This window comes from Vicugna pacos, chromosome 18, assembly GCF_048564905.1.
Source record: "Vicugna pacos chromosome 18, VicPac4, whole genome shotgun sequence".
Lineage (NCBI taxonomy): Eukaryota > Metazoa > Chordata > Mammalia > Artiodactyla > Camelidae > Vicugna > Vicugna pacos.
This window is the reverse complement of record NC_133004.1, coordinates 33,606,509-33,620,650: the sequence shown is the minus strand read 5'-3', so window position 1 is coordinate 33,620,650 and position 14,142 is coordinate 33,606,509. Positions and strand designations below refer to the sequence as shown.

Below are 14,142 nucleotides of genomic sequence, written 5' to 3'. Positions count from 1 at the left end.
AGGTTTTCAGTACCTCCCCAGCCCCACTCAAACACAGACATTAAGCCAATGATTGTCAAGTGGAGGAGTTCATCAGTGACTATGGAGCTTAGCTCTCTCGCCAGGCCTCTTGTCCTTCCCTTTCTTGCTTCCCCTACTCCCTTCTGGGAGCACTTTCTCAACAAATCACCTGGACACAAATCCTCTGCTTAAGGGCAGCTTCTAGGGACTCCAACCTGAAACCTCCCTTCCTAGCTTAAAACCCTTCCATGATCCCTGATGCCTCCATGATAAAACCCATGCTTCTTGGCTGTGCATTTAAGGCCTTTCAGCCTTGCTGCTGCCTACCTCTCCAGCCTCTGTGCTGCAGCCAGCCAGATTTTCAGCCCGGCAAGTCACAACAGTCTCCCACCACCTGGAGTTTGACCTCCAGATATAATCCCGGTCTCCCCTGAATCCTCCACCTCCATCACCAGTCCTACCAAGCAGGTCCTCAGGCCTTCTCCTTCCCTAGCAAGGTGGGCAGGGGGGTTACTTCACCACCTGCTCTCTGGAGCCCTTTCCTTTTGGCCTCCCTGCCAGGGCGCAATCTTGTGTGTTTCTTTCCTTGGCAGTAGCAGGCACAGCTGGCAGGCAGCACTTTTTAACCTTACTCAGCTTCAGGAATCAGGTGGCTCAGAAAGTTGCTCAGTCTGCTGACCTTCACCTCCACAAACTGTGACTACCAGGAAGGGAAGTGTCAGAAGTGCGACCTGAAGCTGGGCCAACCTGGGCCCTTCAATATTGTCCAGGATCCAGAAACACTTGGTAAATGAAATGAATAAAAGGTCTTTGCACAACCTGCCCAAGTCATCCCCACTCCCACCAAATCTAATGTGCAAGAGACTCGGGGCCAATTTTATTCCTGGTCTGACAGGCTCTGAGGACAGTTAGAGACTGGGACATGAACTTGTTAAACCCAAAGGGCCCAGGGTACCTGAATGGGGGGCAGAAACAAAAGCTCACCTGCCTTCCTCACATGTGGGGCCCAAGAGGGCATTCAAAATGTGAACTTTAATAACAAACAGCAGGTCAAGATGGGGGTTCCCCAGGAACAAGAATAATGGAGCTGGTGCTGGAGACCTCAAGGGTTCCCACTTCCTCCCCTCTGAGGTCTGGAGGCAGGGAAGCAGTGGACCCCATTGAGGAGGGTGGTACCTGGCTCCATGTAAGTCCATCTGTTTGGGGCCCTGAGACCCCAGGTGCAGCAGTGTGTGGAGCAGGGTGGTACCCTGCCTGGCCTGGAAGGTCCTGGCAGGATGTATGACCCAGCCCAGGCAAGCAAGCAGGCCAAGGGCTATGGGGTCAGATGCGGAAGCTTTCCTCCCGGCCATCGATGTGACGGAGCCGCAGGTAGACATCTGTGCCAATGCCCTGCAGGGACTGCAGCCGAAGGGAACCACCGAGGTACTCTGCGTAGGCCCGTGATGTGGGCAGCCCGAAGCCAAAGCTGGGGGTGGGCAGGGGGACAGGACACGGGCTTCAGAGGCTTGAGTCTCCTGGGGCCCCCCACCCCTCCACTCTGGCCAGGTGGGGCCTCACCCGTGCATGGGTCCTGACTGGCCGCCACTGTGCATGTCCAAGTGGCCGAAGAGGGGGCTGATCCGGGGGTCCTGGGTGCTGGCCTCAGCTGTAGTGAAGTGGTAGTCCATAACCCGGTCCAGGTCTTTGTGAGCGATTCCCCCGCCCCGGTCTGAAATCCTGGCAGGATGACAATAACAGGCTTGGCTCAGCTTCGGTGGGGCTCACCACCCCTCAAGCAGACAGTGCTAGGTCTACCCTGCTGTTCAAATGTGGTCACCTAGACTCCTGGGCCTTGATATTTGTAAGGTGTTTTTCCATCCTCACCTCTGCCACTGACTAGTTCTAACTTCTTGCAGGACTTGACATTAATTCTCAGCCCAGCATCATAGATTGGTTATTTCTGACACTTTGCCTACTCCAAGCCCCTACATTACTGACAAAGACAAGCCCCCAGGGCCCACAGCTGGCACCAGATTCATTCATGTCCAGCTCATGGCAATCTCAGGACAGCAAAATATCTTGTCTGACCAGAAACTAAATCTCAGAGTGGGGCAGGTACTGGCCTGAGGTCATAGAGCAAGTCAGAAACTGCCTGGAACCCCTGTCTACCCCACCTCAACTCCCAGTCAGGGCAAACCTGATGACGAGATCGATATCATTGTTGGCGATGGTGATGACCACGTCTGGGACGTTGTAGGGAGTGTCTAGGTGACTCTCCATTGTGGCTCTATGCAGGGGGGAAAGACCAGTAGGTGGTGGTACCCCAGTTTCACCCCAGTTCCTGTCTGCCCCCTTCCAACATATCCAGCCAGCCCACCTCATGGCGTTCTTGAGCAGCTCCGGCAGGATGTAGTCCAGTGGCATAGGGATGAAGGGGAATCGGGCAGCCACGTGTCCATTGATGCGGACTCGGGGGGCATTGCCGTACTTGTGCTCACACAGGCGTCTGTGGATAGGAGCAAGGGTTCAGCCCTAAACTAGTGGTTCTCAGCTGGAGGTGATGCTGTCCCCAGCCCCCCAGGGAAATTTTACAATCTCTGGAGTTGTTTTTGCTTGTCACGACTGCAGAATATTACTGGCATCAAGTGAGTAGAAGCCAGAGATCCTTCTGAACATCCTAACAAACATAGGCCAGGCCCTCACAAAAAAGAATTATCTGGCCTCAAACATTAATAGTGCCACAGTTGAAAAACCCTGCCCTAGACCATGCCCTGGGCAAGGGCTCAGACCCAAACCTTCTCTGCCCGAAGACGTCCATCCCCTTAGCCGTTTTAGCCTCACCTGGCAAAGTCCACCCACTTTTCAATAATCTTCTTTGGTGAGAGGCGAGTGCAGATGATGCCAACAAAATCAGGCTGACAGGAAAAAGAAAGTCAGGATCACCTCCATCCACACCTTGGCCACCAAATGCTTGCCACCTCTGGACTACTGAAGCAGCTCCACGCCTCTCCCCAGGCCCTCAACCCAGGTCCCCGGCCCAAGGAAGCTCCAGGCCCAGTCCCCTCTGTCCCACTTGAGGTTCCCAGGTGGGCCTTAGGTCCCAGTGCCCCACCTTGTCCTCATGTAGCGCCAGATGATGTGTGGCCAACATGCGTATCCCAAGCCTTGAAGTCAGTGTCTTATCTAAGAAGTAGCGGACGAGCTTCTCATCCTGTAAAGAGTGGGGCCTCAGAAACCCTGTGCCCTTCCCAGCCTCTCCAACAGGCCTGGGCCCCCACCTGACCTCTATGTGTTTCCGGCTCTCACGCAGGCCCTCAGCTAAGAGGGTCACCACATCCTTGTGGTCGTCCAACAGCTGTCGCACCAGCTGGCAGTACTGGGCGTCGTCTGCCTGGTCCTTGATCTGCAGGCCAGAGTCATGAGCATGGATGGTCCAGCCCTGACCTCTCAGCCCCTCACCCTGCCCTGGCCCAGCCCTCACCGGAGGGAATTCTGTCAGCTTCTGGAAGGCACGGATGTACAGTTCGTGCTGCAAGGGAGAGATGTGGGAATTCACAGGGATGCTCTGGGCACTAGGTAGAGAACAGCCACCCATGCCCACCTATGGGGACGGCCATTCATTCCAATGCACTTGGTTCAAACCCCATCATGGCCTCTCAAGCCTCCATGAAGGCTTGGGTCTGAGTCCTCTAAGGCTCTGAAACCTTTTGGTAGGGAAGTCTCTACCATTCTGGTTCCCCATTTACCCCCTGGGTGGTGAGCACACTGATCTAAGGTCTTCTCTACTAGGGAAACCTATGTCCCCTTGAGGCCAGCTTACCACGTGCAGTATGGTGGGGTTGCAGCCAATGATGAAAGGAAGGCTGCGGAAACCCTTGATGCGGTGCGCGATCCTCACCGGCAACTCTTGCTGCAAGTACCGGGCACTTTTCTAGAAAAAAGAAAAAGAAGGGAAGTTAGGGACTGGACCTGAGTGGCTGGGTCAGAGGTCCAGGGGCCAAGAGAAAAATATGGGCAGGAAGCTTACCAGAAGGTGGCTGCCATCCTGAGAGCGGCCTGAATAGAGCATCATGGTTGGAGTGAGGCGGACTGAGGGCTGGAGGGGCAGAGGGGCCTTAAGCACTAGATCTCCAACATCCTGCCCCCACCACATTAGCTCCAACCCTCCCTGGACACTGCGCTCCAGCTAGGGACACAGGCCTCACTGCCCTAGCTGCGCACCTTCTCTGCTGCCACGTCGATGGCCGACTGGTTGTAAAAGGAGGTGACGGTCTTGGAGCGCTCCCGTGCCATTTCCACGTGGTGGGTATCGGTGGCTGATGTGGAGCGGGCCCGGAGCGAGAGTGCGGGACCCAAGAGAGGCCAGAGTGGTGGCCCGCCCCGTGGGCCGCTCCACAGCACCGATGCCAGTGTCATTCTTCTGCTCCTTTGTCGGACTGGGCGGCCACTCGGGCTGCAGACCCGATAGATGAAGGCGACCCCAAAACGAGGCAAGAGGGGTGCGGGGAGGCAGGGGCTCTTCTCTGACTTCAGGGGCACGGGTCGGTCGAGGATGCTGACAAGCTCAGCCCCCAGGGAGCAGCTCCCATCTACCAGGGTGGGGTAAGGAGGAATTGTGAGGGTCTGAATTTGCACGATCTCTCCATGTGGGCACTGGTATCCTTAGACCTGGACAATCTCTGCCCACCCCTTCAACCACGTCCCCAAACACAGGCCAAGCCTGGACAACCTTGCTTTCCAGAGCTTTTATTCTTCAACCTGAAGCTCTATCCGGTAGTCTGGAGGTCGGGGATCCTTGGAACCAACCAGCCTAAAAACCTCGCCCCTGCTCCCTCTGGTCCCAAGCAACCCTCGTTCAGGGGGCGGGGCTGACCCCTAATCCGGCGCCTTCAGACCCGGGCTGGAGCCTGGCCTGCGTATGTGCATCACACAGTTGTGCACCCGAAGTCGGCTGCGTGAAAGCAGGGGCTTGGGAGTCCCTGTCTTGGGTTCCCTCCTCCGCGGGGTCACTTGGTTCTGCCCAGGTCCCCTCCATATGGTAGATGCCAGTCCCCCCCACCCCCACACCCGGTCCACGCGCGCTCCAGCGATCCAGCGCAAGGGCCGCAAGGGCAGAGGCTGCGGGCGCGAGCTGCGAAGCCTCTGCGGGAAGATCTGCGCGGGTCGCTCCACTTACCGCGGGGCCAGAGCCAGGGCCGGGGTCCGAGCGGAACGGCCCAACAGACTACCGTCCGGGCTAGCGGAGCCGCCTGCGCCCTAGGCTGCCGTGACGTCGCGTGGGCTATAGGAGCCCGGTGCCTCCTGGGAGTTGTAGTTCGGAACGAAGCACTAGCAACCCTGGCACCAGCCCACCTGGGCTATGACCCTGCTCCTGGAACCCCCCAAATAAATACCACAGCTCTCTCCACAGGGCTCCCGGAGTTATCTGGTCTCTCTGGGCCTCTGTCTTCTGCTCTATAAAATGGGGACCCTGGGAAACAAATGGGAAAAGACCCTTAGATGCAAAGCGCACCTGGATTCCTCCCCTGAGGTCCAGTCCATTTCCTTCTAGCTCTTGATTCATTTGTGGAAAACCAGACTGCCTGGTTCAAACCCCTGCTCAGCCACTTATTATCTGGGGCAAGTTACTTAAACTGCTCAATACTTGAATTTCCGTATTGGTAAAATGAGGATGTATCAAACTTGAGGTTGTGTGTTTACATGTGTTTATATATGTAGAATGCCTAGAATAGTGCCAGGCATGAAATTAACACTTTATTATTATTATTATTATTATTATTATTATTATTATTATTATTATTATTATTCATTCATTCATTCATTCTGGCAACAAACACTGATTAGGTGACTTTTCTATGCTAGGAGAAGAGATTGGGTGTTGAATTAAGCAAATAGACCTGTCCCAAAGAGGAAGACAAATTCTGTGTCATCAGTCGTGCTAAGAGCAGCACAGGAGGCCATGGAAGCATCAGTTGGGGACTGGGACATTGGTACAGATGCAGCATGAGTAGGAAGGACATGGCAGGACAGAGAAGAGCCTGGAACCATGTGGAGTCTGGGAGGAGAGAGACTGAATGGAGTGACTAGAACCAGGTCTTGAACAGTAAGGAATCACATTTGTCCTGAGGGATTAAGAAGCCACTGAAGAATTTTGACTGGATAGATCTGCTCCTTAGACAGAACACTCTGGCTGCAGGGATTGGATCAATGAGACCAAATACAGAGAGACCAATGAAAAGACTTTTTCCAAGCAGGAGATGACGAGAGAAAGACTTTTCAGGGGGTGTGTGTATGTGTGTGTGTGTGTGTGTGTGTTCATGGACTGACTGGGCTTTTCTTTACCATAGTTATGTGTTTTCTAAGTAAAAAAAATTTAAATTGAAGTATAATCGATTTACAATGTTACATTAATTTGTGGTGTACAACAAAGTGATTCATTTATACATACATATCTATGTATATTCTTTTTCATATTCTTCTTCATTATAGGCCATTGTAAGGTATTGAATATAGTTCCTTGTGCTATATAAATATCTTTAAATTTTAAAATAAAGGGGTAAGTGAAGCAGGTGGTATCTCTGGAGCCCAAAGTGATCTTTAAACTTCAGCAGAATTAGAACCCTTCACCACTGGCTAGCCTGCCTGAGGAATTGGGGGAAAGTCTGCATAGATTATCAGGAAGGGGATCCCTGAGTGTCTTGATTTTCTCTTTGCCTCCCATTCCCACCCTTTTCCCCCCACATCCTGGCAATATCCTGGAGTGAAGTTGGGAGGCCACTCTGCTCTGGAGGCGGCTGGGAGGCAGGCAGGGCTTGAAGCAGCGGAAGAAGGGAGTGGGGCGGGTGCTCCCAGTGGGGAGGCCAGCGTGCGCAGAGAAGCAAAGGAGTGCTTGCAGCGTCCCAGGACTCTAACGCCCACGTGGCCGTGGTGTGGCGGGGAGTGCGGGAGACGGCGGCTGTGGCTGCCACAGAGGCGGGAGGCATCCGGCAAGGGCCTCACCCCGTTCGACCCTGCGCGCTGGACAAGTACCAGACCGGGACTCGCTGCTGCCCCCGGCGGTGAAGATTAGACACGCACTCCACGAGTCCACCTCCAGAACACTCACCGTTGATCAGGCACTCTTGTTACAGGTATTCATTCCATCTTCATAACAACCTTCTGAGAGACGTACTATTATTATCCGTATTTCACAGATGAGGGGATAGAGGCCCAGAAAGATTTAACGACTCATTCACCTCTTTTCTCTCCGTCCTTACCCCCCATACTCCTGGCTCCAACCACACTGGCCCCACTGTTGTTCCCTACATACAGCAGACATATTCCACCTCAAGGCCTCTCACTGGCTGTTCCCTCTGCCTGGAACACCCTTCCCCTAGATTTCCACATAGCTTACTCCCTCACTTCCTCTAAGCTTTTATCCAAATGTCAGCTGAATAAGCCCAACCTGATCATCCTATTTAAAATTTGCAATCACCTCCATTCCCCTCACTCTGTTTTACCCTTTATTTTATCTGTAGCAGTTATCACTAGCAACGTACTATATACTTTTTGTATTTATTATATTAACTGCTCTTTTTTTTCTCCTAAAATGAAAAACCAGAGTATGAATATCTGTCTGCTTTACCAATTAATCCTGAGTTTCTAACACAATCCCTGGAACATAACAGGTAATCAATAAACATTTGTTAAACAAATGAAAGAAATTTGGGGCTTTTTCCTCTGAGCTATTGAAATGGGATGCTATTGAAAGGCAGAGTGACAATACTACATCTTTACATTTTTAAAGGAGCATTTTGATTGTTGTATGGAGAATGTATCTTGAGTTGAGGGACAAATATATCTGAGAGACCAGTGAAGAGGCCACTGCCTTTATCTAGATGGGAGGTGATGATGGTGACCAGGGTAGTGGTCTGCATAGATTACAAGGAGTAAGAGAGTAGTCCAGGAACAGTGACTTGGGTGGATTGGGGTAGCAGGACTTGGTTAAAATGGGAAACCCCAGAGGAGGAACGGGTTTGGGGAAGGTAAGGAGTTCACTTTTGGGTGCATTGTATTGCATCTGATCGGTCTGTGAGACATTCAGGTAGTGATGTTTAAGAGATGTTTCTACCATCGGGTTTGGAGCCCAGGAGAGACATCTGGGCTCAGGTCAGAGCTCAGAAGCTGTGTTCTGTAGGGAGTAAGAGAAGACATGGGAGAAAATAATGTTGCCTCATGTGGCAGTCTGTGTTTTCCAAAGATGCTCCACCCCACATGAACATCTTAGAATATGACTTTGATGCTTCTTGCATCAAGAGGTGGAGTTCTGAATGAATATATGTATGTTCACGTATAGCTGAAAAATTGTGCTTTACACTGGAAATTGACACAACATTGTAAAATGACTATAACTCAATAAAAAAAAGTAAAAAAAAAACACCAAAAAAGAAGTGGAGTTCTATGTTCCTTTGCATTGCAACTAAGCAGACTTGTGATTACAGTGGAGGTACTACTATATGATGACTTCTGAAGCTGGATCATAAAAGCTTCCACTTGGCTCCCTAGAGCATTTTTACTGGGGCCCTGAGCTGCCAGGTAAGTAATCTGACTGCCCTATATTAATCATCTATTATTGTGTGGCAAATTACCCTAAAAATACAGCAGTTCCAAACAATAAACATTATCTCACACAATTTCTTTGGATCAGGAATCTGGGAGCAGCCGAGCAAGGTGTTTCTGGTTCAGGGTCTCTTATGATGTTGCAGTCAAGATGCTGCCCGAAACTACCTGAAGCCTCAACTGATGCAAGAGAACCCACTTCCAGGATGGCTCTCTCATATGCCCGGCAAGTTAGTGCTGTCTGTTGACCAGAGGCCTCACTTTCTCACTAAGTGGACCTCTCCCTAGGGCTGCTTGAGTGTCCTCATGACATGGCAACTGGCTTCACCCAGAGGGAGTGATCTATGAGGAAGCAAGATGGAAGTCACAATATCTTAATGACTTGGCCTCCAAAGTCACAAACCATCATTTCTTATTATCCTATTGGGTCAGGTCAGTCCTATTTAGTGTGGGAATAAACTACACAATGGTATGGAGGTGAAAATCATTGAGGACAATTTTGGAAACTGGCTGTTGTAGCCTGGGAGGGTGCCATGCTATGAGGAAACCCAAACTAGCCTCTATCAGGATAGAGAGGCTACATAGATTCACGAATAGCCCTGAGACCCCCAAGGAGAGAGATGCCAGGTTATCAGTCTCCCACTGTTCCAGCATTAGCCATCATCTGACTGCAGTGATATGAGCCAGAACTGCCCAGCCAAAATGCTTGTCCCAAATTTCTAATCCATAAAAACTGTGAGAGAAAAGAAAATAATTGTTTTTGTTTTAAGCCATTATGTTTGTGGTGATTTGCCGAACACTAATAAATCCTCAATGATTCCCACCTCTTGGTGGGCTTTATCACTCTGAAGCCTCTTCCCACATTGAACAGGGCTGACCCAACCCAATAGGATAATAAGAAATGACAATGTAACTTTTGAGGCTAAATCATAAAGACACTGTGGTTTCCACCTTGCTCCCTCTGAGATCACTCATTCTGCGGAAGTCAGCCACAGATGAAAGCAACATTCCAGGAGACTGTGGGAAGAGGTGAGAAACTAGCCTAAGTCCTAGTCCTCTGTATTAGCTTCTTATTGCTGCTATAACAAATTACCACAAACTTAGTAGCTTAAAACAACATGAATTTTATTATCTTATAATGCTGTAGTTCAGAAGTCTGGCATGGGTCTCACTGGGCTAAAATCAAGATGTCAGTAGTACCTTTCTGGAGACTCTAGGGGAGAATCCATTTCTTTGCCTTTTTCTGCTTCTAGAGGCAACCTGCATTCCTTAGCTCATCATCCCCTTCCTCCATCTTCAAAGCCAGCAGGCATTGCATCTCTCAGTGATTTTTTTCCGTAGTCACACCTCCCTCTGACCCTTCTGCTGCCCTTTTCATTTTTAAAGAATCTTGTAATTACATTGTTTAAAACTCAGCAAATTAGTAACCTTAATTCCATCTGCAACCTTAATTCCCATTTTTTCCCCATCTTTTTTTGGGGGGGGGATTAGGTTTATTTATTTATTTTTAGAGGAGGTAGTGGGGTTTGAACCGAGGACTTCATGCATGCTAGGCATGTCCTTTACCACTTGAATATATCCTCCTCCCTTAATTCCCATTTGCCATGTAACATGTTCACAGGCCCCAGGAATTAGGACACAGACATCTTTGGGGACCATTATTCCACTGACCACCCTGTCTGGAAGAAGAGGAGTGGGTGTGAGGAGCAGCCAGAGAGGGAGGAGGGCCAGCAGGAGAGTGAAATATCACTGAATCCAGAAGAAGAGAGAATTCCCAGGAATGAGTGGCCAACAGTGACTAATACTGTTAGTAAAAGCATGATTAGAACTGAAAAATATCCACTGAATTTAGCATCCTAGTGACACTGAGACAGGAGGGAAGGGGACAGGGTGCAACCATTAAAGGAATGACACAGCAATTGAAGATTTGGCTTCCAGTAGAACTTGAGGTTCATTATACGCTCATTGTAATATATTAGCATGTTAATGGCACTCCCACAGGCGCCATGACAGTTCGGAGGTCCATAAAAGGTCAAAAAGTGGGTGGTGGCCCAGTTCCTGGCAATCCCATCCCCTTCCCCAAAGTAGTTGGAATAATCCTCCCACTTGTTAGCATATGAAGTTACCAAGCCCATAAAAACTAACAACCCCCCACCTCCTCGCTTTCTCTTACCTTCTGAGATAGCCTGCACGCTGTCTATGGAGTATCTACTTTTACTTCTACTTTTACTTTAAACTTAACATCCCTCCACGCTTCATGACCTCTTTGGGCTTCTGAGACAGCCTACATTCTGTCTATGGAGTGTGCATCTTTCTGAATAAATCAACTTTTACCCAACTATGGCTCGCTCTTGAATTCCTTCCTGTGTGAAGCCAAGGACCCTCATTTGGCAGGGAGCATCCCAGAAACCTGGGACACGACCATCCTCTAGTGCCCCATTTTTCCTATATTAACACCAGCTATTAGTTGTCAGGAGAGTACTAGGGGGCAGGAGCTAGTTTATGGTGTGCTGGGCAGCAAGGAAGTGAGGAAGTAAAGGATGGGAGCGTTAAATTTTGCCTCCCAAAACTTGAATGTGAAAGGGTATTTGCGGCAGCTTCCAAAATGGGGAAAAGTTTCAATGCAGATGAGAAGGAAGGAAAGGTATGGGTGAGATGGGTCATCAATAGATGCGATGTCTGTGAAGGGGAGAGCTCAGCTAGCTCACGGAAGGCTTGGAAAGAGGGACAGTTGGGTTGACCAGGGCTTAGGTTTTGCCAGGCGCCACTTCACTGGAACACAGGTTATGATACCCTCAGGGTATGGCCACGGTGATGGAGCTGGGAATGCAGGGGAGAAACGGAGAGAGAGATCGGCCAGCAGGAGGCGCTGATGTGGCAGGAGGGAAAGGCTGAGCAAGCTAGGCTGATTGGAGGTTATAGCCGTAGTAGAGTCTGATAATCATTTCAGGGGAAATGCTAGGTTCTTGATTCGATTACAGTATTCGCTAAATTCCCTGATCCGCTGGTCTCTAGGTCCTGATGTTCCAAAGTCAGAACAAGGCTTGGCATAGAACAGCGTTATATCCTGTTACTCTGAGATTAATATAGTTTTTAAAACTCCGGAAACTCCATTACCCTTGAGGCATTGCGGCCGCTCTGACTACAACTCCCATCATTCCCGGCAGGCCTCCAAAGCCGTAAATACCCACGTTTCTTAAGCTGGTTTTCCAGTCCCAGCATTCCTCAACTGTTTTCCTACGCAGGCAGCACGCCTGCCAGGTCCTAGAAACAACCAATTGGATCAGGGAGTGCGAGATTAGCAGGCCAATCGCCCAGTCCGAGTGGCGGGAGAGGCCGGGCCTGATTTGGCAGGTTCCCTTCTCGCTCCTGGGGCCTGCTCCGTGACTGGTTCCCTTCCCTCTGGCGCCTCGGGTGGGAGCAGACGACATGGGGACTACCTGGCGGAGCCCTGGATGGGTGCGGCTCGCGCTCTGCCTCGCGGGCTTAGTGCTCTCTCTCTACGCGCTGCACGTGAAGGCAGCGCGCGCCCGAGACCGGGATTACCGCGCGCTCTGCGACGTGGGCACCGCGGTCAGCTGTTCGCGCGTCTTCTCCTCCAGGTTTGCGCGGGAGAGGAAGGCTTGCGGGAAGCAGCTACTCGTAGGAGCGGTGCAAGTGGACCAAGTGTGCATGGCGACCAGGTTGCCAGATGATTCTGGAGTCTATAGAGATCGGGGTGCCCAAGGAGCTGACCCACGGGGACCGGGCTGCTCAAGGGGGCGTGGCCTGGCGAAACGGGTGTTTCTGAAGTATGAGTGTGGGGAAGTGGGGGCAGGTGGTGCTGGGGACTGGGGTTATTCAGGGGAGTGCACATGGATCCTGATGACAAGGAATAACAGTGACGGGGCAGGACAGGGATCTGGGGTCGTATTAGGGACTGATAATGTTCTTAAGGATGGCCGCTGTGCCTGGGGGTAGGGTGGCCAGGTCAGGCTATGCTTGAGGGTCCTAGGTAGCGGGATGACCTAAAGCAGAGGAAGGGCGCACGCAGCGTCCAGGGGAAAGAGATACTGCCCTGGTTTCCCAGTGTCTGGTAACTATGCAAAGCAAGACATCTTAATTATTGAAGGTCTAGGATGAAAAGAGGGGCCTATGGGGGAGCCATGGCCAGGCCTGAAGTGGGGATAGGAGCAGTGACATGGGATCCTGACGTGGCCAAAGGGAGGCTATGTCAGGAGGTCATTGATCCTTGGACTCATGGGGGTTGGGGGAAGGGGGAGAAAGGGAAGGACAGCCCAGGTGGCTTCTTGGAAATCACCGTCCCGGGACAAGGCCCACAGCACTGTATTGACACTCCTAACCTGGACCCTCCCCTCTACTAGGTGGGGCCAGGGCTTTGGACTGGTGGAACACGTGTTGGGCAAGGACAGCATCCTCAATCAATCCAACAGCATATTCGGTTGCATCTTCTACACAATACAGCTGTTGTTAGGTGAGTGGCCTCCACCCTCTCATGACAGGCTACCCCCTTCCTAGCCAGCCCAGGCCCATCCCTTGCAATCTTGGTGACCCAGACATCTGACAGCCAACTGCTCATCAAAGAGCACCCTGGAGGTGAGAACTAACAGGAATCTTTACTGTCAGAACCAGATGGGACTTTAAAGACTTCCTAGGAGCCTAGTTTTGTGGAAAAGACTCAGAAGTTCCTTTCTGGGGGAATCCAAGGATTGCTTGTCTTTCATTTCATGTAGAGCTCAGCAGGAAAATTCACTATTTGGGTCCCAGGGTTTGGTAAACAGATAAGAGAACCAAGGCCTTGGTGGGGCCTGTGGGAGCCTCTCATTTTAGAGACTCTTCCCCAGTAGCCCTGGCTGTCAGGGAGTCATGGCAGTGTTCTAGAGGTGGCCAGACCCTGAAGCTCATGACTGACCCCTTTCTGCCTTGCAGGTTGCCTACAGGGCCGTTGGGCATCTATCCTCCTGGTACTGAGTTCCCTGGTGTCTCTTGCTGGTTCTGTCTACTTGGCCTGGATCCTGTTCTTCGTGCTCTATGATTTCTGCATCGTTTGCATCACCACCTATGCCATTAATGTGGGCCTGATGATGCTCAGCTTCCGGGAGGTCCAGAGACCCCAGGGCAAAGTCAAGGGGCACTGAGCCCTCACCCCAAGCCAGGCTGATCACATTTGCTCTGCTTTGGCATGTGACCTTTGCCTAAGGGGGCCAGGTCTGGGTCCTTAGAAGAGTCTGCAGCCTGCCCTCACCATATTCCCCCACAGGACAATGGACCAATCATGCCACACTCTTTCCTCCATGTTAGTGCCTTTGGCTCTGTCCCCAAGGGCTGATTTCTAAAGCTCCTGCTGTTGCCCAAGAAGGGAAGTTTCAGAACAATAAAGTTTCTTAATTAATCAAGTCTGAGCCATCTGTTGGCCAGGGACCCTTAGCGTTGGGCCTTCCCCAGTCTTTCCTCCTCTGGGACCAGAAAATATGAGTCAGAGGCAGAGGAGGGCCCACCTGGGAAGGATGGTTAGTCCCTTCTCCAGGATGTGGAGTCAGCAAGACCTGGGGTGCCATTAGC

At 51.2% G+C, this 14,142-nt stretch overlaps 2 protein-coding genes across 6 annotated transcripts; one reads left to right on the top strand and one right to left on the bottom strand.

Annotated features, from left to right (window-relative positions):
• Positions 1–998: 998 nt before the first annotated feature.
• On the bottom strand, positions 999–5,289 carry BCKDK (branched chain keto acid dehydrogenase kinase). Of its 2 annotated transcripts, XM_006201323.3 has the most exons (12): positions 5,159–5,289; positions 4,204–4,571; positions 4,010–4,078; positions 3,803–3,913; positions 3,464–3,511; positions 3,266–3,385; positions 3,095–3,193; positions 2,824–2,897; positions 2,360–2,488; positions 2,180–2,269; positions 1,561–1,719; positions 999–1,468 (listed from the first exon to the last, which is right to left on the bottom strand). In XM_006201323.3, the coding sequence occupies exons 2-12, from the start codon at positions 4,396–4,398 to the stop codon at positions 1,324–1,326; spliced, it is 1,239 nt and encodes a 412-aa protein (XP_006201385.1). In that variant the 5' UTR covers positions 4,399–4,571; positions 5,159–5,289; the 3' UTR covers positions 999–1,323. The 2 variants fall into 2 exon arrangements, with proteins under 2 accessions (XP_006201385.1, XP_072799089.1); XM_072942988.1 differs by lacking the exon at positions 4,010–4,078.
• A 6,525-nt stretch (positions 5,290–11,814) lies between these two features.
• On the top strand, positions 11,815–13,976 carry VKORC1 (vitamin K epoxide reductase complex subunit 1). Of its 4 annotated transcripts, none has more exons than XM_072942986.1 (3): positions 11,831–12,263; positions 12,945–13,054; positions 13,510–13,976. In XM_072942986.1, exons 1-3 carry the CDS (start codon positions 12,010–12,012, stop codon positions 13,716–13,718), a joined length of 573 nt encoding a protein of 190 aa, XP_072799087.1. In that variant the 5' UTR covers positions 11,831–12,009; the 3' UTR covers positions 13,719–13,976. The 4 variants fall into 4 exon arrangements, with proteins under 4 accessions (XP_006201384.1, XP_072799087.1, XP_006201383.1 ...); XM_006201321.4 differs by having other exon boundaries at positions 11,855–12,182; XM_072942987.1 differs by having other exon boundaries at positions 12,241–12,371.
• Positions 13,977–14,142: the final 166 nt, after the last annotated feature.

Excerpts from the sequence above, each read along its gene's own strand:
- VKORC1 (XM_072942986.1), top strand. The coding sequence starts at position 12,010 with ATGGGGACTACCTGGCGGAGCCCTGGATGGGTGCGGCTCGCGCTCTGC. Across the intron at positions 12,264-12,944 it reads CAAGTGTGCATGGCGACCAG|GTGGGGCCAGGGCTTTGGAC; the intron begins GTTGCCAGATGA and ends CCCCTCTACTAG. Across the intron at positions 13,055-13,509 it reads CACAATACAGCTGTTGTTAG|GTTGCCTACAGGGCCGTTGG; the intron begins GTGAGTGGCCTC and ends TCTGCCTTGCAG.
- BCKDK (XM_006201323.3), bottom strand. The coding sequence starts at position 4,398 with ATGACACTGGCATCGGTGCTGTGGAGCGGCCCACGGGGCGGGCCACCA. Across the intron at positions 4,079-4,203 it reads TCGACGTGGCAGCAGAGAAG|CCCTCAGTCCGCCTCACTCC; the intron begins GTGCGCAGCTAG and ends CTGCCCCTCCAG. Across the intron at positions 2,489-2,823 it reads AAGTGGGTGGACTTTGCCAG|ACGCCTGTGTGAGCACAAGT; the intron begins GTGAGGCTAAAA and ends TCCTATCCACAG.